Source organism: Chiloscyllium plagiosum, unplaced genomic scaffold (genome assembly GCF_037043375.1).
Source record: "Chiloscyllium plagiosum isolate Xiang-an unplaced genomic scaffold, Cpla_swu_hap1 HiC_scaffold_2, whole genome shotgun sequence".
NCBI lineage: Eukaryota > Metazoa > Chordata > Chondrichthyes > Orectolobiformes > Hemiscylliidae > Chiloscyllium > Chiloscyllium plagiosum.
In genome coordinates, this window is record NW_028270140.1 from 144,785,950 (window position 1) to 144,812,526 (window position 26,577).

At 41.9% G+C, this 26,577-nt stretch overlaps 1 protein-coding gene across 7 annotated transcripts in view; it reads left to right on the plus strand.

Annotated features, from left to right (window-relative positions):
• The first annotated feature begins 13,973 nt into the window (after positions 1 to 13,973).
• The window catches only part of nek1 (NIMA-related kinase 1), a 167,102-nt gene continuing 154,498 nt past the window's right edge, over positions 13,974 to 26,577 (plus strand). For all 7 annotated transcript variants that reach the window (XM_043703514.2, XM_043703532.2, XM_087974056.1 and 4 more), the window contains exons 1-3: positions 13,974 to 14,024; positions 20,802 to 20,950; positions 21,038 to 21,134. In XM_043703514.2, coding sequence (XP_043559449.2) covers positions 20,834 to 20,950; positions 21,038 to 21,134 — 214 coding nt within the window. In that variant the 5' untranslated portion in view covers positions 13,974 to 14,024; positions 20,802 to 20,833. The remainder of the gene's footprint in view (positions 14,025 to 20,801; positions 20,951 to 21,037; positions 21,135 to 26,577) is intronic.

The following is a 26,577-nucleotide window of genomic DNA, read 5'->3' on the forward strand; positions in this document are numbered from 1 at the left end:
GCTGTTTTCCCTTGAGCTGAGGGGTGACTTTATAGAGGTTTACAAAATTATGAGGGGCATGGATAGTATAAATGGACAAAGTATTTTCCCTGGGGTCAGGGAATCCAGAACTAGAGGGCATGGGTTTAGGGTGAGAGGGGAAAGATATAAAAGAGACCTCAGGGGTAACTTTTTCACGCAGAGGGTGGTACGTGTATCGAATGAGCTGCCAGACGATGTGATGGAGGCTGGTACAATTGCAATATTTAAGAAGCATTTGGATGGGTATATGAATAGGAAGGGTTTGTAGGGATATGGGCCGGGTGCTGGCAGGTGGGACTAGATTGGGTTGGGATATCTGGTCGGCATGGACGGGTTGGATCAAAGGGTCTATTTCTTTGCTGTACATCTCTATGACTAAGAGACAATCTAACCACAGCTCCTTGATATTCAGTAGTGTTAACTTCACTGAATCCCTTACTATCAACTTTATTGAGGTTACCACTGACCAGAAACTCATGGATGAACCATATAAATATGATAGCTATAAGAGCAGGTCAGAGGCTATGAATCCTGCAGCAAGTAAGTCACCTCCTGACTCCCCAAAGCCTGTCCCACGGTCTTATAAGACACTTGCCTGGAAGAGTACAGCTCCAACAACATTCAAGAAGCTTGACACCATTCAGAACAAAACATTCTGCTTGATTGACAATACATCCACAAATATCGACACCCTCCACCACTGACACTCAGTTGGAACAATGTGAACTATGTACAAGATGAACGGCAGATATTCACCAAAGATCTTTTGACATCGCCTTCCAAATCCATGACCACGATCATCTAGGAGGAAAAGGACAGCACATATGTGGGAACACACCACCTTCAAATTCCTCCCTGAGCCACTCACCATCCTGACCTGAAAGCATACCACTGTTCTTCCAGCATCATTGAGTCAAAATCCTGGAATGCTCTCCCTCATAACACTAAGGGTCTACCTACAGCACATGGACTGCAGCAGTTCAAGAAGACATGCTTACCATTGCCTTTTCAAGGACAACTTGGAATGGACAATAAATAAGCATGTGAATAAAAAAAGTAAACAGAGACAGAATTGGGAAAATTGGTAAAGAAAGACAGAATAGGGTAAATTAGTAAAGGGTAACAGAATTGCGCTAATTTAGCAAAGAAAAAATAGGATAATTTGGTAAAGAGTGACAGATGGGTTGATTCAGTGAAGTGACAGAATTGAGTAAGTTATTAAACAGAGACACTGTGTTAATTTAGGTCCAGATTGACAGAATAGGATAACTCGGTAAAAATCAGCAGATTGCAGTAAATTAGTAAAGAATGACAGGATGGAATAAATTGGTAAAGAGTGACCAAATGGGATATATTAATAAAGAGTGACAGTATTGGGTAAGTTTATGCAGAGAAACAGATGGGGTCAATCAGTAAACAGAGACAGAGAGGGTAAATTAGGTCCAGAGTGACAGATCAAGCAAGCAAAATTTCATTCTGGGATATGACCTGTAACCATCAGCTGAGATCAAAATGCAAGTAACATCAACTCGCAATTTTTCAATCCTTTTTCAGTCAGACACATTTCACCAGCAGTATCACACTTCAATTAAATATAGTTCTCCAAAATGGGACTGGTAAGCTTACTTGGCTGGACATTTGGCTTATTACAGAGGGGTGCCAATAGTATGGTTTCAATTCTTACACCAGCTAAGGTTCCCATGAAGAGCTCTCCTTCTTATCTCTCTCTCTCTCTTTCTCTGTTAAAACATAATATCAAATACATGCATAATAAGAATATAACAGAAACAAACAAGAAAATCGAGTTTAAAAGTCTTTCAGTATAGATTTCAAAAGCTTAGGCCACAGTTATAGAGTCATAGAGTCATAGAGATGTACAGCATGGAAACAGACCAAACGGTCCAACCTGTCCATGCTGACCAGATATCCCAACCCAATCTAGTCCCACCTGCCAATGGCACTCCACTGGTCACAGGCCTCCATTCTGAAAAAAACCCTCCACCACCACCCTCTGTCTTCTACCCTTGAGCCAGTTCTGTATCCAAATGGCGATGAATTGTTGATGTAGGTCTATAGCAGAGATCCCAAGTTGATGATTTTGTCAGGTGCTGCTTCCCAGAATTATGATTAGGGAGAGAAAGAGAGAAGTTTCACTTCTTGTTGACGTAAATTATTTTTTTCTCTTCTCTCTGCACTGTTGCTCAATAACAGCTGTTGAATTCTGAAATCTAGGACAATTGTCTTTTCAAGCAGCTTAGGTGAGATTTTCATCGACTGCTGTGTGAAATTATTAATCATGTGAATGATATTGGAGATGCAAATGTCTTGATGCTTTCTCAGTTTTCTGGTTTTGATGTCTTTAGATAAGAATGGTAATTTCAATGTATACAGCTTTGCTTACTCTACATGAAACTTATTTCAGTCTGTGGTCAGTTAACCGTTACAATCATTTTAGGTCCATGTTTCTTCCACTTTCAATGTAAGTTAACTTAATGAGAAGTCCCAGGAATCACAATAAGGTGATGGAAGTTAAATTGTGATTGTCGCCATTTACCACAATCGTAACAACTATTCACTGTTCTGTGAGACAAGCTTGCAGATTACAGAGAAACTGAAATAATCAGTAAATATGAAAAGCACACATGTAAAAGTTCTGTTCAAAGAAGTTGTTTCCCATTGGTTTTGTTTGCAAATCTACAAACTGCAGATGTTATTCTTGTTTTCTCCACACAATTATACCCTTGGATTTATGAGAAAAAAATACTTTAGTTTTCAAAATGGAGAATGGATAATTTGCATTAAAGCAAGATTAAACCTCATTTCTTGTCTGTTGATATACTGAATATGAAACTGTCCAAAACTGAAAATTGTGCAGTCAGGACAATTTTGTTTATGCATTCATGAGATATGAGTATCACTACCTCAGCCAGTATGTTTTGTTCATAGTAATTGCCCTTGAGAAGCAAGTGGTGAGCCTCCTTCTTGAATAGGGCCTTTGTTTACACAAGGACTGTGCGACGGTTAAGCTTGCCATTATTGTTTTGGATAGATGCATCTATGGCAGACAGATTGGTGAGGATGAGGCTAAATATGTCTTTGACTCTTGTTGATTTCCTCCTCACCACCTCCCACAGTCACAGTCCAGCAGCTATGTCCTTTAGGAATCGATCAGTTTAGTTTGTAGCAGTGCTGTCTGATTCAAGTAGACTCCTTATCGTATGGAAACAAGCCCTTTGGCCCAACAAGATCACACCAACCCTCCAAAGAGTAAACCACCCAGACTTATTCCCCTGCCCTATATTCTCCAGACTTATTCCCCTGCCCTTTGCCCTTGATTAATGCACTTAACACTATGGGCAATTTGGCATGGCAAATTCACCTGACCTGCACATCTTTGGATTGTGGGAGGAAACCAGAGCACCCAGAGGAAACCCACACAGACACAGGGAGAATGTGCAAACTCCACAGGAATCAAACCCAGGACCCTGGTATTGTGAAGCAACAATGCTAACCACTGAGCCACTGTGCTGCTCCAACTGTCAAGTCATCCTGGGTCATGGACATTGAAATCACTATTCTGCATTGTTAGAACCCTCAGTTTTTCCTCCATTTGACAATCAAAAGAAAGAAGTACTGATTCATCAGTCAAGAGGGGTGGGATAGGTAGTAATCAGCAGGACGTTTCCTGTTTCATGTTTGACTTGAAGTCATGAGCCTTCATGGGTCCAGAATCAATGTTTAGAATTCTGTGACTCCAAGGGCAACTCTTTATCAAGTGTGCTGCCACTACCGCTGGGTCTGTCCTGCCAGTGGAACAGGACATACTCAGGTTTGGTGATGGGATTGTCTGGAACACTGTCTGCAAGGTACGGGGATTTCTTGAATGTGAATATGTCGGGCTGTTGGTTGACTAGAATATGAGACAGCTCTCCCAATTTTAGCACTAGCCCCCAGATGTCGATAAGGAGGCTTTTGGAGCATTGATAAGGCTGAAATTACCATTATTAATCCCTGTACTGAGGTCAATGCCAGGTGGGCCATCCAGTTTCATTCCTTTTATTGAGACCTTGTTTAAATAGTTTAAGTGGCTTTCTTGGCTCTTCAAGAGGGCAGTTAAGAGTCAGTCATACTACTGTGGGTTTGCTAACACATATACACCAGACCAGGTAGTGACATAAAATTTTCTTCTCTGGAGGACATTAGTGAACCAGATTGCTTTTACAACAAACAACAATGGTTTTATGGTCATCATTGCACTTTTAATTCCACTTTATTGAATTCAAATTTCACTATTTGCCATGGTTGGATTCCAACCCATGTCCCCAGAACATTTCCAGAATCTCTCGATTGGGATTCTAGCGACAATGCCACTACATCATCGTCTCCACAAAATTACCCCAATTTTAAGCATAATTTACTTTCTTGGGACATTCCATTGAGAAGACAGTAAAATGTGGATTTAGCAACTACAATTATCCAAATATTTAGGAAAACTAGTGCACAATGCCCGACAGACCTATTGTCTGCAAAATGAGTCTAAGGAGAATTTACTTTCTCACAAGGGGATGCAAATAGCCAGAACTCAAACCCTATGTGCTGAAGTTTAAGACATCGCAGCAACCCTTACCTTCCCATAAATTCCAGAGCATCCACCACATTAAAAAAAGTTGTTTGGCTTGGGAATGTTAATGCAAGAGTTAAGTTCAAGAGACTTTCATGTCAAACCTGTCTCAATCATTGCAGTTCTAGAAAGATGAATACAAATGGACATCAACTTTGTGTATAGCTTGGATGAAGAGATTAGTAATACAGAGATTGGTACTTAGTGTCATGGCATCATTTAAAGCAGACCACTGGCATCTAGTTGACTTAAAAATTAGAAGAAGTTGTCATTTGTCCAGCATTCTTCATACTTACACTGATCAAGGTGCAAGTTGTGTTACAAACCCTGCTATTCCCAGTCATCACAAAAACCTCTCTTCAAAGATTGGATTGTCTTGCCATTGGATGATGGATGGTATGGCTGTCCTTATATGTTGAATCCCATTTGATTTTAGGAAATGCTCAAACTCCCTGCTGGTAAACGATGGTGCATTATTGTACCAAGACTTCTGGAAGTCCATGTATTGCAAAATTTCTGCACAGTTTTTCTATCATCCCAGTGTTTGGCGAATGAACTCAATGCTTATCCAACCACTTTGAGTGGGCATCCACAACAACTATGAACATTGAGCCCATAAAAAGGTCCTGCATAGCTGATATGTAACTGAGTCCAGGGTTTACCTGGCCATCTCCACGTGGAGGAGCTACTGGCAGTAATTTTTGTCCTTGTTGGACTCTAGGCACTAACCCACCAACACAGCCAAGTCTGCATCCAAGCCTAGCCATCAGACATGACTTCTCACCAACACCTTCATTTTGCACAGCCCTGGATGACTCTGGTGTAGATCAGCCAATATCTGGCAGTGACCTTTACTGAATACAATCTCTCTTGCTGCCCATAATAATATGGTCCTCTGTGATCTGGTCTCTCCGGGTTCAAAAAGGTTTCAAATCCTGTTTCACCAGTTGTTTCAATTTTGCTAGAACCGGGTGTTCTGCTTCAGGAGGTGTGTTGAGAAAATTTTAAACCATTACAGACTCTTCCAGTGGTGGTACCCTGGTGGTGTATCAGCCAGTGGGAAGCGGCTCAATGTTTCTGCATTCTCAACTTGGCCTCTGGGGGGGGATGAAGTGAGTGAGGACTGCAGATGCTGGAGATCAGAGTCGAAAGTGTGGTGCTGGAAAAGCACAGCAAATCAGGCAGCATCCAAGGTGCCGGAGAATCGGCATTTTGGGCATCAGGGTCATCCCTGAAGAAGGGCTCATGCCCGAAACGTCGATTCTCCTGCTCCTTGGATGCTGCCTGACCTGGGCTTTTCCAGTGCCACACTCTCGACTCCTGGGGGAGGTTGGTGTTCCAACTTGTCATTATATGCACATAGTATTAGAGCCCATCACTAAATTTGGCTTGAAGCTATGCATAGCACTGCCTTATCCTCATTAAGAAGCTCTCATAGGTGTTTGTGATTCGTTATTATTGCAAATTTACAATCATAAACATGGTTCATATGGGGAATGAACTTTTAGAGAAAGTGGTAGATGTAAGTACAGTTGCAACATTTTAAAAAAATTCCAGTAGGTACATTCATTCCAACCCAACCCCCCCATGCGGGGAGGCCAAGTTGTGAATATGGAAACATTGAGCCGCTTCCCACTGGCCCATACACCAGGGGGGTACTGCCATTGGAAGAGACTGTAATGGTTTTAGATTTTCTGGACACAACTCCAGTCACAGCTGACAATATCAGACTTCGGAAGCAGAAAAACAAGCAGAAAGGTTTAAAAGCGTATGGGCTAAGTGAGGGCAAAAGAGACTAGTTCAGTTTGGGAAACTTGTTCGGCATGGACAATTTGAACTGAAGGGTCTGTTTGTGTGAAGTATGACTCTACTCCTCACTGCTGTGTCCTGAGCCCAGCTCAAAAATAATTAAATCTTAAGACTGAATTGAATATGACCCTGACTAACCTTTTCTCAAGGAGGCACTTTTTTCTTGTCATTGTTCTGAAGTGGAGAGCAGAACAATTTGTCAAGCTTTCACAACTCTGAATGGCATCAGCAACATCCTTTTTGTTCAAAGCTACTTCCCACTTAAAATGGAAACCTAACAGTATATATTTATAGCATGATATTATTTGCAGCCCTGAAATTTAAATCTCAGAGAGTTATAGCGATGCACAGCATGGAAATAGACCCTTTGGTTCAACTCGTCCATTCTGACCAGATATTCCAAACTAACCTTGTCTCATTTGCCAGCACTTGGCCCATATCTCTCTCAATCCTTCTTCTTCACATACCCATCCAGATGCCTTTTAAATGTTGCAATTGAACCAGGCTCCACCACTTCCTTTGGTAGCTTATTCCATATACGTACCACCTTCTGCATGAAAAAGTTGCCCTGAAGGTCTCTTTTATACCTTTCCCCTCTCACCCTAAATCTATGCCCTCTAGTTCTGGACTACCCCACCAGCAGAGAAGACTTTATCTAATTATCCTATCCATTCCCCTCATGATTTTATAAACCTCTATAAGGTAACCCCTCAGCCTCCAACGTTCCAAAGAAAACAGCCACAGCCAATTCAGCCTCTCCCCGTAGCTCAAATCCTCCAACCCTGGCAACATCCTTTTAAACCCTTTCTGAACCCTTTCAAGTTTCACAACATCCTTCCGATAGGAAGGAAACCAGAATTGGCCACAATATTCCAAAAGTGGCCGAACCAATGTCCTGTACAGCCACAGCATGATCTCCCTATGCCTATACTCAATACTCTGACCAATAAAGGAAAGCATACTAAACACCTTTTTCACTATCCTGTCTACCTGTGACTCCACTTTCAAGAAGCTATGAATCTGCACTCCAAGGTCTCTTTGTTCAGCAACCCTTCCTAAGACCTTACCATTAAGTGTATAAGTCCTGCTCTGATTTGCTTTTCCAAAATGCAGCACCTCACAATTATCTAAATTATGCTCCATCTGCCACTTCTCAGCCCATTGACCCATTTGGTCAAGATCCTATTGTAATCTGAGGTAACCTTCTTCACTGTTCACTGCACCTCCAATTTTGGTTTCATCTGCAAACTTACTAACTGTATCTCATAAGCTCACATCCAAACCATTTATATAAATGACGAAAAGTAGTGGACCCAGCACCAATCCTTATGGCACTCCATTGATCACAGGCCTCCAGTCTGAAAAACAACCCTCCATCCCCACCTCTGTCTTCTACCTTTGAGCCAATTCTGTATCCAAATGGCTAGTTCTCCTTGTATTCCGTGAGATCTAACCTTGCTAATCAGTCTCCCATGGGGAACGTAGTCAAACACCTGACTGAAGTAAGAATCTGAGCAAGAAAACTGAAAATATGTCTATGCCATTCACATAAATTGTAGATTATGTATATTAATCTCATCAAATCAAGTCGAGGTAGAGAATCTATTGGTCATATTTCCTCAAGAGGATGAAAATATAATTTGTAAAGAATTGTAATTTCCCATAATGTACCAACGGAAATCTTATGCTGCAAAATCCAGCGTTTTCATTTTGCACACACTTCTACCACATGATAAAGCTGTGACTCTGGATTAATCGCCATTAAAATCAATGGTTGTAGAAACTTGCTCCATAGGTTTATAAAAATTGATTTCTGTAATAATTTATGTAATTACAATGTGCAATATCTGGGGTACAATAGGTATGTAAATATCTTTCTGTTATTCACTGTCACAAACTTTTAAAAACAAATTTGTCGAGGACAACTAAATCTTAACAAACAAACAAGATGCATACCTTTATATTGTACCAGACACAAGCGAGATACAGTGGTGCACATTACAATGCAAATCAAATGACATACCTTGCAACAAATGAAAAAAAGGGATCTCTGTGAACTGTTTTTTAAAAATAAAGCTTAAAAGGAAAACAGGACCAAAATCAACACACATTGCTGTTTACTCCAGAAAGCATGGCAACTCAAGTATTATCAGCAGAAATGTCAGTCTCAACATCTTTAACGTAACTATACAATTACAAATGTAAATCACAATTTCAGTCACAAAATTCAGTCACTCACCTGAGAAATTGGTGCTTTACAGCAGGGAGACAATGGAAACAACCACTGTTAAAGAATCTGTTCACAGTTACCTGATAGTTATTACAAAAATGCTTTTGCGAATCAAGAAGCTATTACTCATTTAGTGGCAAGAAACCACATAAATGGTTTCACCCACTAAATGAGATCAGTAGCCCTTAATAATTTTTAGCTGTTGTATCAAGCATCTGAGTGCAGCAGAAATAATAAACTAAGAAACAGTCACTCCATCAACATGCATAAACATTTTTGAAAAACTTTGTAGTTCCTCACTGAAACCTCAATCTTCCTAGTTCCACATATACCTGTACTGACTTTTCAAGACAGTGATTATTTCAAACTTGTATTATGAGTCAAAGGCACCCCAGTGTTTTCTATCAATTTAGTAAATGAAGATGTGAAAATAGCAGGGGTTCAATACATTGCATGCTGATCAGGCTTTGAGATTATTGTGAAATCTGTCCCAGGAGTTGTTCAGCTGACTAAAGAAAATATCACTTCAGTGGATGAGTAAAATAATGAACTTTTGTTAGGGTGTTGTTGGAGAGGGATATAATATAGTCTCTGTCTTTCAAAATAATAAGTTGTTTTGTTCTACTCCTTCAAATTCATGTTTTTCACTTCAGCTGATCTGGAGAAAATTGGGGCATGTGAAATAACAATGTGCAAGAACAGCAGCCAAAACTTTGTTACTACCAGGCATAACTTTCTAACACAATCTTGTATGATCTAGCAGATTCTACACGACTTAAACTTTAAGTCATCCAAAAATAATTTGCACATGTCCTTACAGCTGGGGAAACAAGATGGAGAAACTTGGCCTTGCTTTTTCTTTATTCAAAAATAATCACAAAATCCCTACAGTGCAGGGAGAGGCCTTTGGCCCATCAAGTGTGCACTGATCCTCTGAAGAGCATTTCACTCACAGCTCCCCACCCCACCCTACCCTGGAACCCCAAAGGTACCATGGCTAATCTACTTCACCTGCACATCCCTGGACACTATGGAGCGATTTAGCATAGCCAATCCACCCAACCTACACATCTTTGGACGGTGGGAGGAAATTGGAGAACCCAGATAAAACCACACGCATACACACAAAGAATGTGTAAACTTCACACAGTCACCCAAGGCTGGAATTAAACCGGGTCCCTGATGCTGTGAGGCAGCAGTGCCACCGTGCCGTCTATATTTATAGCCTTTGTCCTTCTAGATGGTAGGAGTTGAAGTTTGGGAGGTGCTATTGAAGAAGCCTTAGTGAATTTCTACAGTCCACCTTATAACATGTAGATACTGCAATTCTTTGACATGGGCAGAGTTGGCAAGACCAGCATTTGTTGCTTCTCCCCAATTGCCTCAGAACTAAGTGCTTTGCTCAGTCATTTGAGAGGCAGTTAAGTGTCAACCATTTCGCAGTGGATCTGGAGTCATGTGCTTGCCAGATGACGTAAGATGGCAGATTTCCTTTCCTCGGGCATTAGTGAACCAGATGGGTTTTTATCACAATCAATGATATTTCGTATTCATCATGACTGAGACATTATTGATATTCATCAATCATTAACAGGAAACTAAACTGTAGTAGCCGCATAAATACTGGAGTTAGAAAAGCAGGTCAGGGGCTAGGAATCCTGCAGTGATTAATTCATGAGTAACTCACATCCTGACCCTCCACAGCCTACCCATAATCTACAAGGACAAGCTGGAGTGTGTTGGTATACTCCCCTGTTGTCTGGATGAATGCAGCTCCAGCAACACCAGCAAGATTGATACTATTCAGGATGAGGTAGCCTGCTTGGTTGGTGCTAAATTCACAAATATTCATTCCCTAACCATCAATTCTCAGTCGCCGTAGTGTGTACCTTTTACAAGATGGTCTGCAGAATTTCACCAAGGCTTCAACAGTACCTTTGAAACCCTTGGCTACTACAATCAAATGGACAGGGGCAATAGATACATGCAAATGCAACAAGTTCAGAATTCCCCTCTGAGTCATTTGCCATTCTGACTCAGAAATATTCTGACTCCTTCCTTCAGTGTCACGGGGTCAAATCCTGGAACATCCTCCCAAATGGTATGTCCACCTACAGCAAAGGGATAGCAGCAATTCAAGAAAACAGGTCACCAAAATTGTCTCAAGGGCAACTCAGGGCGAGCAATGAATGCTGACCCAGCCAGCAATGGTGACATCACATAAATTAATGTTTTTAAAAACTTAGCATTCACTTGCAGATTTATTTACATTCCATCAGTTGCCATGGTGGGATTTGAATAACTAGTTATGTTTGTTGTTGCAATAAAGGGCTTTGTAAGATCATGTTTTAAAATTGTGTCTCTAAAGGGTCATATGACCAGTTCCAAAGTCTAGAAGAAAGTGAGGACTGCAGATGCTGGAGATCAGAGTCGAGAGTGTGGTGCTGGAAAAGCACAGCAGGTCAGGCAGCTTCCAAGGAACGGGAGAATCAACATTTCAGACCTAAGCCCTTTACAACAGGCCTTGGATGGTAAAAGACCATAAGATGTAGGTCTAGGATGAGGTAATTTAGGCCATCGGGTCTGCTCTGCCATTTAAAAGGTCACAATGCCATTTTCCTTCTCATAACCCTTGATTCACTTTCTGACTCAAACTCAATCTCAGCTTTGGATACACTTAACAATTCAAATTATACAGTCCTCTGCAGTAAAGAATTCTACATATTCACTACTGAGAGAAGAAACTCCTCCTCTTCTCTGTCGTAAATGGGCGTCTAATAATGGGTGGAATGCTAATGGGTGGGCAGCACAGTGGCTCAGTGGTTAGCACTGCTGCCTCACAGCATCAGGAACCCGGGTTCAATTCCAGTCTCGGACAACTGTCTGTGTGGAATATTCACATTCATCCCCTTGTCTGCGTGGGTCCCCTCCGGGTGCTCTGGTTTCCTCCCCCAATCCAAAAGATGTGCAGATTAGGTGAATTGGCCATGCTAAATTGCCCACAGTGTTCAGGTATGCATAGGTTAGATGCATTAGTCAGGGTTTAAAAAAATAGGGTAGGGGAATAGGTCTGGATGGGTTACTCTTTGGAGGGTCGGTGCGGCCTGTTTCCACATTGTAGGGATTCTAATTCTAAAAAAAATTCTCCAGAATAACTCTGTGATGATACCTTCTAGTACTGGACACAAAAACAGAAATTGCTGGAAAAACTGAGCAGGTCTGGTAACATTTGTGGAGAGAAATCAGATTTAACATTTCAGATCCAGTGACCCTTAGACATAGACGTAGAATCTCTACAGTGTGGGAACAGGCCCTTCGGCCTAGCAAATCCACACTGACCCTCCCAAGATTATCCCACCCAAACCCATTCCCCTTTTACTCTACATTTGCCCTGATTAATGCACCTAACCTACAAGTCCCTTCACACTATGGGCAATTTAACATGATATATCCACCTAACCCACAGATCTTTGGATTGTGGGAGGAAACCCACAAAGATATGGAGAGAATATGCAAACTCCACACCGACAGTCGCCCAAGGCTGGAATCAAACCCGGGTCCCTGGCACTGTGAGGCAGCAGTGCTAACTCAGTTAAAGGCACTGACAGCAAAACAACCAGAGTGCACCCACCTGGTGAATGTCCCAGGCTACAGAAAATCTCCAAACATATGAGACAATACAATTCCTGTGACTGTAATATAGCATGTGTGTGTAATCTCATATGCTGTGTACCCCCTGTAATACAGTACACCATCTCTGTGCCCACTCTGTGGACAACAATGTGCTGATTTTCTCAGGAGTGGCAAAGGAATATCATGTAGTTTGCCACTCCTTTTGCGTTTTTTTAATGATAGAAGAGAGCTTCATATTTCATGAAAGGAATTTCCAATAAGGGTTTTCTTCAGAAATGCAGAGTGCTTCCAAGACAACAGTTCTCTTGTTGGGCAGAACTGTTGGAAGGCAAACTCTGTATGCCCCCTTTCACAGCAGTCAGCTGCTGCATTCTGAAATTTACAAGTCCAGAATCTCACACTGTCAAATGGTAAATATACAAGATAAGTGTGAGGTTAGGGTGCTAGATAGATAGGGAGTAAGGTGCGAGGGATATAAGTTGTCAGGAGGAAGGATATCAGAGTCTAAGGTGCCAAGTGGGAAGAATGCCAAGGTAATCATCATTCGGATGCTGCCTAACCTGCAGCATCTAATATTGAAAGTTAAAAATCACACAACACAACCACTTGATGAATGAGCGGTGCTCCGAAAGCTCATGCTTCCAAACGAACCTGTTAGACTAGAGCCTGGTGTTGTGTGATTTTTCACTTTCGGACCCACGTGTAGTTTTATCTCCTGCGTTCTGGCAAACATTTATCCTTCAACCAACATCACACAAAAAGAGAAAACTAAAACCTAAAGAACTGCGAATGCTGGAAATCAGAAACAAAAACAGAAATTGCTGGAAAGAAAAGCTCAAGAGATCTGGCATGTGTAGAGAGAAAGCAGAGTTAACATTGAGAATCCAGTGACCATTTTGACCTGTTCTAAAGAAGGGTCACCGGACCTGAAAGATTAACATCGTTTCTCTCTACGCAGATGCTGCCAGACCTGCTAAGTTTTTCCATCACAATAGGAAAGACGTTATGCCGCCATTCTGGCATTGCTGAATTGTAGGAGCTTACTCTCCAAAATATGGTTGCTTCTGTGGTATGGGAGGCAAAAGTAAGTTCCAAGAAGGGTTATGTTTTACTGGAAACATGGACTCTAGTTTGGATGTAGGTTTGCTTGCTGAACTGGAGGTTAATTTCCAGATGTTGAGGCCCACTGAAGATGTTACCTAGTAGGGTGATGAAACATCTGGAAATGAACCTTCCAGCTCAGCGAGCAAACCTACATCCAGAACCTCAACCTGAGCTACAAATCTCAAAGCTTGCTAAGAACTCTAGTTTCTCTCCCTTCACAGATTTCGCCGGAACCGCTGACGAGCTCCTTGCTTTTTTTCTCTTTAATGGGGAGAATGCCATGTTGACGGCCCTCCCCAGGCACTGGCTCACGCCCTGATTCTGCATGCTCCAGGCTGAGCTTGGTGGCTGGGCCCCGTTGCTAGCGGCCGTTGCCAGGGAAAGGGAACAATCGCCAAGGGAACAACCAAACTCACTGACACCAGCGGGGCGGGACGTGTGTGGGGGGGCGGGGCAGCGATGGCAGGATTGACAGGCGCATTGACCAATCGAAACCCGCAGCCGGCCCACTGCAGCCAATGGGAGGCGGCATCCGCCAGCAGGTTCGGTTGAGAGACGGAATACTTGGGCTGCCGGTGAGTGAGCAGCAGTAGCAGCAGCTCAGTGGTGAGTGATTCTATATAATGGTTCGATATGATCTGATGAAGGTTACACCTCCTTTAACTCGCTGGCATCTCTGAAAAGTTTTAATTGTTAGTCGATCGCAGTGTCTTTGTTCTATGTATCTATAAAAAGATGGGATAGGCACATGCAGGTTTTGCTTCTTGCATCTGATGCTGGTGATAGGCCGCACCTAGCAGCAGAACGGCGAAACAAATCAGCAGCAATGCTTATGCCTGCCGTCATTATTTATTTATTTATTGTGTTGGTTTAGCAATTGTTGGAATGCAATCCGCCACTAATTCTTCTACCCTATATTGTTGGGGGTGTCAAAATACTTGCTCAAGCCAAATGCTTTCAGATAGATTTTAAGAATTGCATCCTGCGATGTTGTGAAGACTCAAGCACAGGTTCTCTTCAGTTACAGATGTCCATGCCATCACTGGGTGTGTGGAGCATATACTTAATTATTGTGTGCAGGAAATTAAAGTTGTGAATTGTAGAAATAATGGCTTGAAGATTGGCTCAGCTAGAAAGGTCTGTCTGCTCATGTGTGAGATCCATGAATCTTCCAACCAAGTAAATAAGGTTTAGCAAGGCACTAAAAGAATAATATACATCAAAACACCTAAAAAGTTATACTTGTGCTGTTATCCCAGGGTGTTTATTTTGATTCATGGTCATACATTGAACAAATGTACTTGATGACTTGCAGTTGATGCTCTGCATAGAATGGCGTGGCATAGAAGGAGCCCATTTGGTCCCCTGCATCTGTGTCCAGTCTTTCAATCTGTTTCCCAATACCTCTGCAATTTTTATCTTTCTAATATTTATCCCATTTCCTTTTGAAGGCCACTACAGACTGGGTAATCATTCCCCTAACTAGGCTGTGCATTCCAAATCTTAATTGTTGCCTTTGGCTGTTTTCTCCCCTGCATTAAATGTGTGTGCTCTATTTATTGGTTCCTCTTCTACCCTTCAAATAGGAAGGGCTTTTGCCCGAAATGTTGTTTTGTTTTTTTTGATTTTTTTTCCCCCCTGCTCCTCAGATGCTGTCTGAACTGCTGTGCTTTTCCAGCACCACTCTAATCCAGAATCTGGTTTCCAGCATCTGCAATCATTGTTTTTACCCTTCAAATAGGTTTGCTTTATTTACACTATTTAAATGTTTCATTATTTTTTAAAAAAAGGATCTGTTTTAACTGTCTGTGCCTGAAAGAAAGAAAAACCCAACTCCTTTCACATTGTAGCCCTTCACTCTTGAGATTCTGGGAGTTGATCCCATCTCTGTCATCCAAAACTTTCACATCTTTTCGAAAGTGTAGCATTCAGAATTGGGTACACTACCTGCTTTGAACACAACTCCTGTTTTCTATAAGTTTAGGCCTCTGTATTTTGTCCTTTGTTTAAAAGCCCAAGATTTGATGTACTTTTTAAATTATCTTTGTTTGTGTAAAATTGCTGACACATTTTGGTTGTTGAATTAAATACTTAAAACAATGTTTTATATTCACTGGCTTGAGTAATGTTACTAAAGTTAAGAGTGGCTCGATGTTTACCATTGCTGCCTGACAGTGCCAAGGATGTGGGTTCGATTCCAGCCTCTGGCAGCTGTCAGTGTGGAGTTTGCACATTCTCCCTGTGTCTGCATCGACTCCCTCTGGGTTTCCTCCCACTGTCCAAGGACATGTGGTGTAGATGGATTGGCAGTTCTAAATTGCCTCTGCCTCTGGTTCCAGGAATATGTAGGTTTGGTGGATTAGCCATGGGAAATGCGGGGGTAAGGTAGCAGCATGAGTCTGGATGGGATGTTCTTCAGAGGGTCAGTGTAGAATTAATGGGCCAAATGGCCTGTTTCCTCATTGGAGGGATTCAATGATTCTAAAGTTGGAAAATGTGAACAATTGTGTACATGATGTTCTTTTTATGTACTTCAGTTGTAAATAGAGTAATGAAGAACTTTAAAATCCACAAGGTCATCTGGTTTTCTTGCTGTAGTTGCATGTTTTAAAAATCTTTGTGTAATTTTCTACACTGTTAATTTTAAGATCGTACTATTGCATACTGTGATCAGTTTTTATGGATTTTGACCTTCTGTGTTGATGATTGTACAGAGAAAAGTGTGACTTGCTCGAATAGAAATATAAAGCAATTCTAGGTACTCAATATCTGTACTGATTATAAAATTTCAAGTTGAAACTTAATTCATGAATCACAACAAATGTGAATTATACAGCTGTCAGGAATATCCTGTAAGAACTGTGCTTGCTGTTGTACTGCTGTAGATTGCCTTGAAGTAGAGCTTTTAAGTTATATACATTACATTGTGACATACAATTTGAAAATGAGCTAAGAACATCAGTCAGTTGTCACATTTTGTTCATTTTCATCTTGAGGGTCAAACTTCATTCTGAAGATGGTAGTACTGAGATGCAGTTGGAGCACCATTTTGAAGTGAACCTAGTAATTTTGTATTTTGTCTTTTTGACCATTCACTACTTAATTACTTGATTGGAAACTTTTGGATAGGAGAGGGTCTCGCTTTTCACAAGCGTTAGTTAGTTTTTTTTTCTTTGATCAACTTGGACAAAATATGTTGGACAAAATCAGAGAAGGTCTTTTCTTATCTGTTTGTTCTCTAAGCTAGAGTAATGGACCATCTTTCAGGGAGAGGAATAAGTGACTTAGTGTTTGAATTGAATTTACATAATTGATTTAATGTAATAACTTTATTTAAGTTTAATAAATGCAGTCCATTTGCTGTGAGTAGCCTCACAATCCCATTGGGGAAAGAGGTCCAGTGATCATGAAGGATTGGCAATATATTTCCAAGTTTGGATGATGACTGGTTTGGGGGGGGACTTGAAGGTGGTGGTGTTCCCATATACTGTATCTGCTGCCCTTGTCTTTCCAGATGGTATTGCTAGTATTGGAAGGTATTGACAGATTCTTGATGAATTTCTACAGGGTGTCTTGTAGGTGGTACACACTGCCATTATCAAGTGTTGCTGGCAGAGGGCATGAGTGTTAAAAGTGACAATAGACAAGAGGTGCAGGAGTCGGCCATTCAGTCCTTCGAGCCTGCACCGCCATTCAACATGATCATGGCTGATCATTCCTAATCAGTATGCTGTTCCTGCCTTATCTCCATAACCCTTGATTCCACTATCTTTGAGAGCTCTATCCAACTCTTTCTTAAATGAATCCAGAGACTGGGCCACTGCCCTCTGGGGCAGAGCATTCCACACAGCCACCACTCTTTGGGTGAAGAAGTTTCTCCTCATCTCTGTCCGAAATGGTCTACCCCATATTTTTAAGCTGTGTCCTCTGGTTCGGCACTCACCCATCAGCGGAAACATGTTTTCTGCTGCCAGAGTGTCCAATCCTTTCATAATCTTATACATCTCAATCAGATCCACTCTTAGTCTTCTAAACTCAAGGGTATACAAGCCCTGTTGCTTCAGTCTTTCAGTGTAAGGTAATCCCGCCATTCCAGGAATTGACCTCCTGAACCTACGCTGCACTCCCTCAATAGCCAGAATGTCTTTCCTCAAATTTGGAGACCAGAACTGCACGCAGTACTCCAGGTGTGGTCTCACCAGGGCCCTGTACAGCTGCAGAAGCACCTCTTTGCTTCTATACTCAATTCCTCTTGTTATGAAGGCCAGCATGCTATTAGCCTTCTTCACTACCTGCTGTACCTGCATGCTTACCTTCATTGACTGGTGTACAAGAACACCCAGATCTCTCTGTACTGCCCCTTTATCTAAACTGATTCCATTGAGTAGTAATCTGCTTTCTTGTTCTTGCCACCAAAGTGGATAACCATACATTTATCCACATTAAACTGCATCTGCCATGCATCTGCCCACTCACCTAACTTGTCCAGGTCACCCTGTAATCTCCTAACATCCTCATCATATTTCACCCTGCCACCCAGCTTTGTATCATCAGCAAATTTGCTAATGTTATTGCTCATACCATCTTCTATATCATTAACATATATTGTAAAAAGCTGCGGTCCCAGCACTGATCCCTGCGGTACCCCACTGGTCACTGCCTGCCATTCCGAAATGGAGCCGTTTATTACTACCCTTTGTTTCCTATCAGCCAAGCAATTTTCAATCCAATCTAGTATTTGCCCCCAATACCATGCGCCCTAATTTTACTCACTAACCTCCTGTGTGGGACTTTATCAAAAGCTTTCTGAAAGTCCAGGTACACTACACCCACTGGATCTCCCTTGTTCATCTTTAGAGTTACATCCTCAAAAAATTCCAGAAGATTAGTCAAGCATGATTTCCCCTTTATAAATCCATGCTGACTGTCCTATCCTGTTACTACTATCCAGATGTGCCGTAATTTCATCCTTTATAATAGACTCCAGCATCTTTCCCACCACTGAGGTCAGACTAACTAGTCTATAATTTCCTGCTTTCTCTCTCCCACCTTTCTTAAAAAGTGGTATAACATTAGCCACCCTCCAATCCTCAGGAACCAATCCCGAATCTATCGAACTCTAGAAAATAATCACCAACGCATCCACAATTTCCTGAGCCACCTCCTTCAGTACCCTGGGATGCAGACCATCAGGCCCTGGAGACTTATCAACCTTCAGATCTAACAGTCTCTCCAACACCAAATCCTGGCAAATATAAATTCCCTTAAGTTCAGGTCCTTCAGCCACTGTTACCTCACGGAGATTGCTCGTGTCTTCTCCAGTGAAAACAGATCTGAAGTACCCATTTAATTCCTCTGCCATTTCTTTGTTCCCCGTAATATATTCCCCTGTTTCTGTTTTCAAGGGCCCAATTTTAGTCCTCACCATTTTTTTTGCCTTGCACATACCTAAAAAAGCTTTTACTATCCTCCTTTATATTATTGGCCAATTTACCTTCATACCTCATTTTTCCTCTGTATATTTCCTTCTTAGTAATCCTCTGTTGCTCTTTAAAAGCTTCCCAGTCCTCAGTTTTCCCACTTATCTTTGCTATGTTATACTTTTTCTCTTTTAACTTTATATGTTTCTTAACTTCCCTCGTCAGCCATGGCCGCCCATGCCTCCTCCTGGGATCTTTCTTCCTTTTAGGAATGAACTAATCCTGCAACTTCTGCATTATACACAGAAATATCCGCCATTGTTCCTCCACGGTCATCCCTGCGAAGGTATTGCACCATTGAACTTTGGCCAGCTCCTCCCTCATAGCTCCATAGTTCCCTTTATTCAACAGAAGTACTGTCACTTCCGACTGTACCCTCTCCCTCTCAAATTGCAGATTGAAGCTTCATGTATTATGGTCACTACTTCCCAATGGCTCCTTCACTTCGAGGTCTCTGACCAATTCTGGTTTGTTACACAATACCAGATCCAGAATTGCCTTCTCCCCTGGTAGGCTCCAGCACCAGCTGCTCTAAGAATCCATCTCTGAGGCACTCCACAAAGTCTCTTTCTTGAGGTCCAATACCATCCTGATTCTCCCAGTCTACCTGAATGTTAAAATCCCCCATAATAACTGTAGTAACATCTTTACGACAGGCCAATTACAGCTCCTGATTCAACTTACACCCGACATCCAGAGGGGGCCTGTAGATGACTCCCAAGAGGGTCTTTTTACCCTTAGTATTTCGCAGCTCTATCCACACTGACTCTACATCCCCTGACTCTAAGTCCCCCCGCGCAAGGGACTGAATATCCTCCCTTACCAGCAAGGCCACCCCCTCTGCCCGTCAGTCTGTCCTTCCGATAGCACGTGTAGACTTGAATATTCATTTCCCAGGCACTGTCCACTTGAAGCCACGTCTCAGTTATCCCCACAATATCGGACCTGCCAATTTCCAAAAGAGCCTCAAGCTCATCCATCTTTTGTTTAATGCTTCGTGCATTCATGTATAGTATTTTACAAAATTCATGTTAATTTTAATGTTAATTTTAAAGTTAAGTGGTGGATTAGATGCCAGTCACTTGTGCTATTTTGTCCTGAATGTTGTCAAGTGTCTTGAATATTGTCTGAGCTATATTCATTCAGATAAGTGGGGAGGATTCCATCACACTCCTGACTTGTGCTTTATATTTGGTAGACAGACAGACTTTTGATAGTCAGGAGGAAAATTTATTCCTCAGCAGGTCTGGCAGCATCTGTGAAGAGAAATCAGAGTTAACGCTTCGGGTCCTTTCTGAAGAAGGGTCACTGGGTCTGAAACGTTAACTCTGATTTCTCTTCACAGATACTGCCACACCTGCTGAGCTTTTCCAGCAGCTTCTGTCTTGCAGCATCCGCAGTTCTTTTTGGTTTTTGTTTGGTAAGTTATTCCGAGCTGCCGTATTTATATGGGTAGTTCAGTTTGATTTCTTTTTTTTTTTGGATTAGTGGTGCTGGAAGAGCACAGCAGTTCAGGCAGCATCCAAGGAGCAGCAAAATCGATGTTTCGGGCAAAAGCCCTTCATCAGGAATACAGGCAGAGAGCCTGAAGCGTGGAGAGATAAGTTTAATTTCTCATTAATGGTCAGTCCCAGGATGTTGATAGTGGGGCATTCAGCTTTAGTATTGGCATTGGGTGTCAAGGACGAATGATTTGATTCTTTCTGGTTGAGAACCACTCCCTTCCCTGATGCCTATTCCACATTGCCAGACCTATAAATCCCTGAAGGTGATTTTCTTTTTATTGTGCATAAGGACAAGCCTGTGAATAGATTTCCAAATCTGCTACACAGTTTATTTAGTTGTCCAGCTTTAGGAGTTTCTGATTGGTTTGGTGAAGGAATGTGTTGTCATATTCGTACAGGGTGAGCATGAGGATCTTTCACATCAAGCACTATGGATAAATACATGAAGTTGAACAAAATCGGAGAAGGATCATTTGGAAAAGCTATTCTTGTCAACTCAAAAGAAGATGGCCGACAGTATGTTATCAAAGAAATCAACATTTCCAGGGTGAGTCAACCTTGTTCCTCTCCAAATGTAACTTGATGTGTTAGGGTGGTATTTATTGAAAGATCTGTCTCACTTCTTTGTTCTCAGATGTCAAATAAGGAGAGGGAAGAGTCAAGGAGAGAAGTAGCAGTGTTGGCAAATATGAAACATCCAAACATTGTACAGTATAAGGAATCCTTTGAAGGTGAGAAATACGCTTAAGCCAGTCAAGTCTGTGTGTCTGTTTTGTTTGGAAATTGAGGGAAATGGAAAAGTGCGTGCATCAAAACTTGTATTTCAGGTCCTGATTTCTTCAATTGTTAGGAAGTTATATTTGCTTCAACTTGAATTACTTAAATATTGGGTGTAATTCTCCAGTGAGAGGCTATATTAAAAAGTATTCTGGATTAGTGGTGCTGGAAGAGCACAGCAGTTCAGGCAGTATCCAAGGAGCTTCGAAATCGACGTTTCGGGCAAAAGCCCGAACGTATTTTTCGATACGTTTTTAAGAATTTTATCTACGAGATCAGTTGACGATTTCAGTCAATATTTTTATTCCTAGAATTCTATTTTATACTTTTTATTATAGCTTTATTCCTGATCAGGAATATAGCTTTATTCCTGATGAAGGGCTTTTGCCCGAAACGTCGATTTCGAAGCTCCTTGGATGCTGCCTGAACTGCTGTGCTCTTCCAGCACCACGAATCCAGAATCTGATTTCCAGCATCTGCGATCATTGTTTTTAACCTATATTTAAAAAGTACCTCACTCATGTTGGCTCAAAATGCTGTCATTTCCTCAAAATATTGTTTCTTGGTGCTAAAATGCCTCACTTTGAGGCACACCATGTAAAACAACAGAATATGCAATGTACAGTCAGGAAGTATAATGCTTGTTTGTTAACCAGAAAGCCTATGCCATATCAGACAGTAATTTTAAAAGTATGTAAAATCCGGAAGAAAAGAAATCTTTATTCACTCACAGGTTGTGGGTGCTACTGGCTGGCTCAGCATTTATTGCCTGTACCTAGTTGCCCTTGAGAAGTTGGTGGTGAAATTCTTGAGCCACTGTTTGCAGAGCATTGTGGGTCTGCCTAAGGGACAGAATTTCAGGATTTTGAGCCAGCAACAGGGGTGACTTTATAGAGGTTCATAAAATTGTGAGGGGAATAGGGTAAATAGACAAGGTATTTTCCCCAGGGTGGGAGAGTCCAGAGCTACAGGGCATAGGTTTAAGGTGAGAGGGGAAAGATATAAAAGAGACCTAAGCGGCAACTTTTTCATGCATAGGGTGGTGCGTGTGTGGAATGAGCTGCGAGAGGAACTGGTGGGGGCTGGTACGATTGCAGCCTTTAAAAGGCATCTGGATGGGTATATGAATAGGAAGAGTTTAGAGGGATATAGGCCAAGTGCTGGCAAATGGGGCTAGATTTATTTAGGATATCTGGTTCGCATGGACAAGTTGGACCAAATGATCTGTTTCCATTCAGTGCAGCTCTCTGATTCTATGACAGTGAAGGATTGGTGATATATTTCCAAGTCAGGATGGTGAGTGGCTTGGAGTGGAACTTGCAGGTGATGGTGTTCCTATATGTGCTGCCCTTGTCCTTCCAGATGGAAGGTGCTGTCTCGATATCTTTGACGAGTTTGTGCTGTGCGTCTTGTTGATAATAGAAGCAGTGTAAACTGAGCATTGGTTGTGGGAATTGTTGCTTGAGGATGGAGTGCCAGTCAAGCAGGCTGCTCTGTCCTAGAAGGTGTCAAGCTTCTTGAGTGATGTTGACCTGCACCCATCGAGGCTAGTGGTGAGTATTCCAACTGGCTTGCGACTTGTAGATTATGGACAGGCTTTGTGGAGGTGAGTTCCACGCTGCATTATTCCTCGCCTCTGACATGCTGTTATAGTTACTGTTTATGTGACCAGTCCAGTTGATTCTCTGGTCAATGGTAACGACAGGCCATTGATAGTGGCTATTTTGTAATGGTAACACCATTGAATGTCAAATAACAACAGATTCGCTGTTATTGGAGATGCTCATTGCCTAGCATCTGTGTGGTGCGAATGATCTTGTGATGGAGGGAAGGTCATTGAGGCAGCTGAAGATGGTTTGGCCTAGGACATTGCCCTGAGGAAGTCCTGCAGATATTTCCCGGAGCTGAGATGACTGACTTCCAACAACCACAACTGTTTTACTCCAACCAGCAGAGATAAGCACTCCAGCTCTGATTTGATTCCTTGATGCAACACACATTTGAATATATCAGTGGCTGTGAGAAAGGTTTCAGCGATCAGGTTCAGTAATGTCCTTAAGGGAAGGAATTCTGCCATCTGCCTTAGCTGATCAGGCCAGTCTATGACTCCAGACCTAAAACAATATTGTTGATTGCTCTTTGAAGTAGCCTCGCAAGCTACTTAGTTGCAAAGGTCACCTGCTCAGGGACTCTTGGGAGAGAGGACATTAATTGCCAGTGCTGCCATAATACTTGCAACTTGCGAAGAGGTGCAGCCTCTGGCGTCCTGAGGTAAAGGTTGCTCATGGGCATCAACATGATCAGATTGTACACTAAGTTCATGGTTTACAGACCTCTATAAAGTCACCCCTGTTGCTGGCTCAAAATCCTGAGATTCCCTCCCTTAGGGCATTGTGGGTCTGCCCACAACACAGTGGCTCAAGAATGCAGTTCACCACTACATTCTCAAGGGCAACTCGGCACAGGCAATAAATGCTGAGCCAGCCAGTGGCACTCGCGTCCTATGAGTGAATAAAGATTTTTTTTTTTCTTCCAGTTTTTACATACTTTTATGTTGCCCTCTCTGAGTCTGCGACATGGACTGCCTATAATAGACACCTCCAAGGTGTTGGAGTTGTACCACCAACATTCTCGCACATGATCTTGCGAATCCACTGGGAAGTAAGATGTGCCAACACTCGTGTCCTTTGCCAGGCCATTATCCACAGAAAAAAGGCACTGACCACTGGCTCCAATAGGCTGGGCATGTCGTCCACCTGACTGACATGAGACTCCACAAGCAGGTGCTCTACTCCCAGCTCTGAAACCGCAGGTGAGCCACAGGTGGAGAGAGGAAGTGCTTCAGTGATATCCCCAAGACCTTACTGGTGAAATGCTGTATTCCCACAGACACCTGGGAATTAGAAGAAGCAGAAGCCGGGTGAAAAACTGCGCAAGGAGCATACTGCCACACCGATTTCCCACCATCCCTCCTCATGACCACCTTTTACACCAAGTGTGGCAAAGTGTACAGAAGCTGCATCGGACTATGCAGCCACCTATGGATTCACCATGAGAATGGAAGAGAGTCATCCTCAACTGTGAGGGACTGCCAATGATGATGACGTCCAGTGAAATAAACTGATGAATAAGTAAATAAATAACGACTGGGTTTTGTGGTGATCCCTACCATTTTAAAAAGCTGGATAGGCTGAGACTTTTTTTCACTGGAGTATAAGAGGTTGAGAGGAGACATTACCTTTATACACTTCTATAATGAGGGGTATGGATAAGAGTTAGTGGTAGTTGTCTTTTCCCTACAACGGGGGAATTTCAAGACAAGGGGTCAATTTTTCAGGTGAGAGAAGTAAGATTTTAAAAAAGACATTGAGTCATAAAGATGTACAGAACAGAAACAGACCCTTCAGTCAAATTTATCCATGCCGACCAGATATCCCAACTTGATCTCGACCCTAATCTTGCCAGCTCCCAGTCCATATCCCTCCAAACCCTTCCTATTCATAATACCCATCCAGATGCCTTTTTAAATGTTGTAATTGTACTAGCTTCCACCACTTCCTCTGGCAGCTCATTCCATACACCCACCACCCTCTGGATGAAAATGTTGCCCCTTAGGTTGCTTTTATACCTTTCCCCTCTCACCCTAAATCTTTCTGGACTCCCCTGTTTAAAGTACAGATTTGAGACAGCCCAGGGAATTCCCTTTTGGACTCAGACCTATAAGCCTCTCTTGGTTTGTCCTGGATATCGTACTCTGGACTAAAAAAACCTCTTGCAGACAGATTAGTTTAACTTTAGTCATTTCCTTTACCAATAGCATCACTGTTTCAAAATAATATTGATATCTGTAAATTAAACTAAATAGGTTCTAATAACCTAGGAGAGTAGGGTACCAGCTCTTCAAGTACCCCGGCAGGTTACTCTGATATACTGATACAAAGTGGCTTCCTTTATACAAAAGTTTCCAAAAATATTGCATGTTCTTAATTAGGCAAATATCAGTGAAAGACCATAATTAAGAAAGAAAAGTTAATTGACAGGTCTGGGTATGCTTGACTAATCCTACAGGCCCTAAGCCATTCATCAGGTGGGAAAAACATACCCAGCTGAGTTAGGTGCCTGCTAGTGAGATAAACTCCTATCAATAAAAAGGTACTAGTCTGAGCTAATTGGAGAGTTCGTAAGGTAACCTTGCACAGCTCACGTGTCAGATACAATTGTTTTACAAAATGACTTCTTAGCAAGGAGGGCAAACTTTTGACCATAAAATGGCTTCCCGACACATTGTGCCAGAATCTCTTTAATGTTAGGCTTTGAAAAATTTCTAACCTAGGAGCAGACTCCTGCTTTTTAAGCACTGAATCATTCTGTACCTGAGGCTGAGATGTTACCGTAAGGTTGCATTTAAACTGATTCATTAGTCTTCGAATTAAACGTGCTATCTTTTCAGGGTTGTGATTTAAATTCAAATAAGAATAAGATCTGATTTAATTAGAATTGACAGTGGGGTAGTCTGTAAGTAGAGTGGTCTGCAAGAACAGCAAGTAAGTTAAAGCTTCATCAATATTAACTTTTACAGAGTTTGTATTTAATAACCGGTAATGGTTATTAAAGTCCCAAAATGCAATTAAATTCAATTCATAGCAGGTAAGAACCAAGAGTTAATTTTGTTCTGAATTCAACAGCCTCAGCACTAAAATGGTCTGTCTCTCGGTCGGTCTGTCTGTCTGTCTGTCTCTTGGTCTGTCTGACTCTCTCGACTCCTGTACTCAATACTCTGACCAATAAAGGAAAGCACTAAACGCCGTCTTCAGTATCCTATCTACCTGTGACTCTACTTTCAAGGAGCTATGAATCTGCACTACAAGGTCTCTTTATTCAGCAACACTCCCTAGGACCTTACCATTAAGTGTATAAATCCTGCTAAGATTTTCTTTCCAAAAATGCAGCACCTCTCATTTATCTGAATTAAACTCCATCTGCCACTCCTCAGCCCATTGGCCCATCTGATCAAGATCCTGTTGTAATCTGAGGTAACCTTCTTCACTGTCCACTACACCTTCAATTTTGGTGTCATCTGCAAACTTACTAATTATACCTCTTATGCTCACATCCAGATCATTCATATAAATAACGAAACATACTGGACCCAGCACTAATCCTATGGCACTCCACTGGTCACAGGCCTCCAATCTGAAAAATAACCCTCCACCACCACCCTCTGTGTTCTACCTTTGAGCCAGTTCTCTATCCATATGGCTAGTTCTCCCTGTATTCCATGAGGTCTAACCTTGCTAACGAGTCTCCCATGGGGAAGCTTATTGAACGCCTTGCTGAAGTCCATATAGATCATGTCTTTCATTCTGTCCTCATCAATCCTCTTTGTTACTGGTTCAA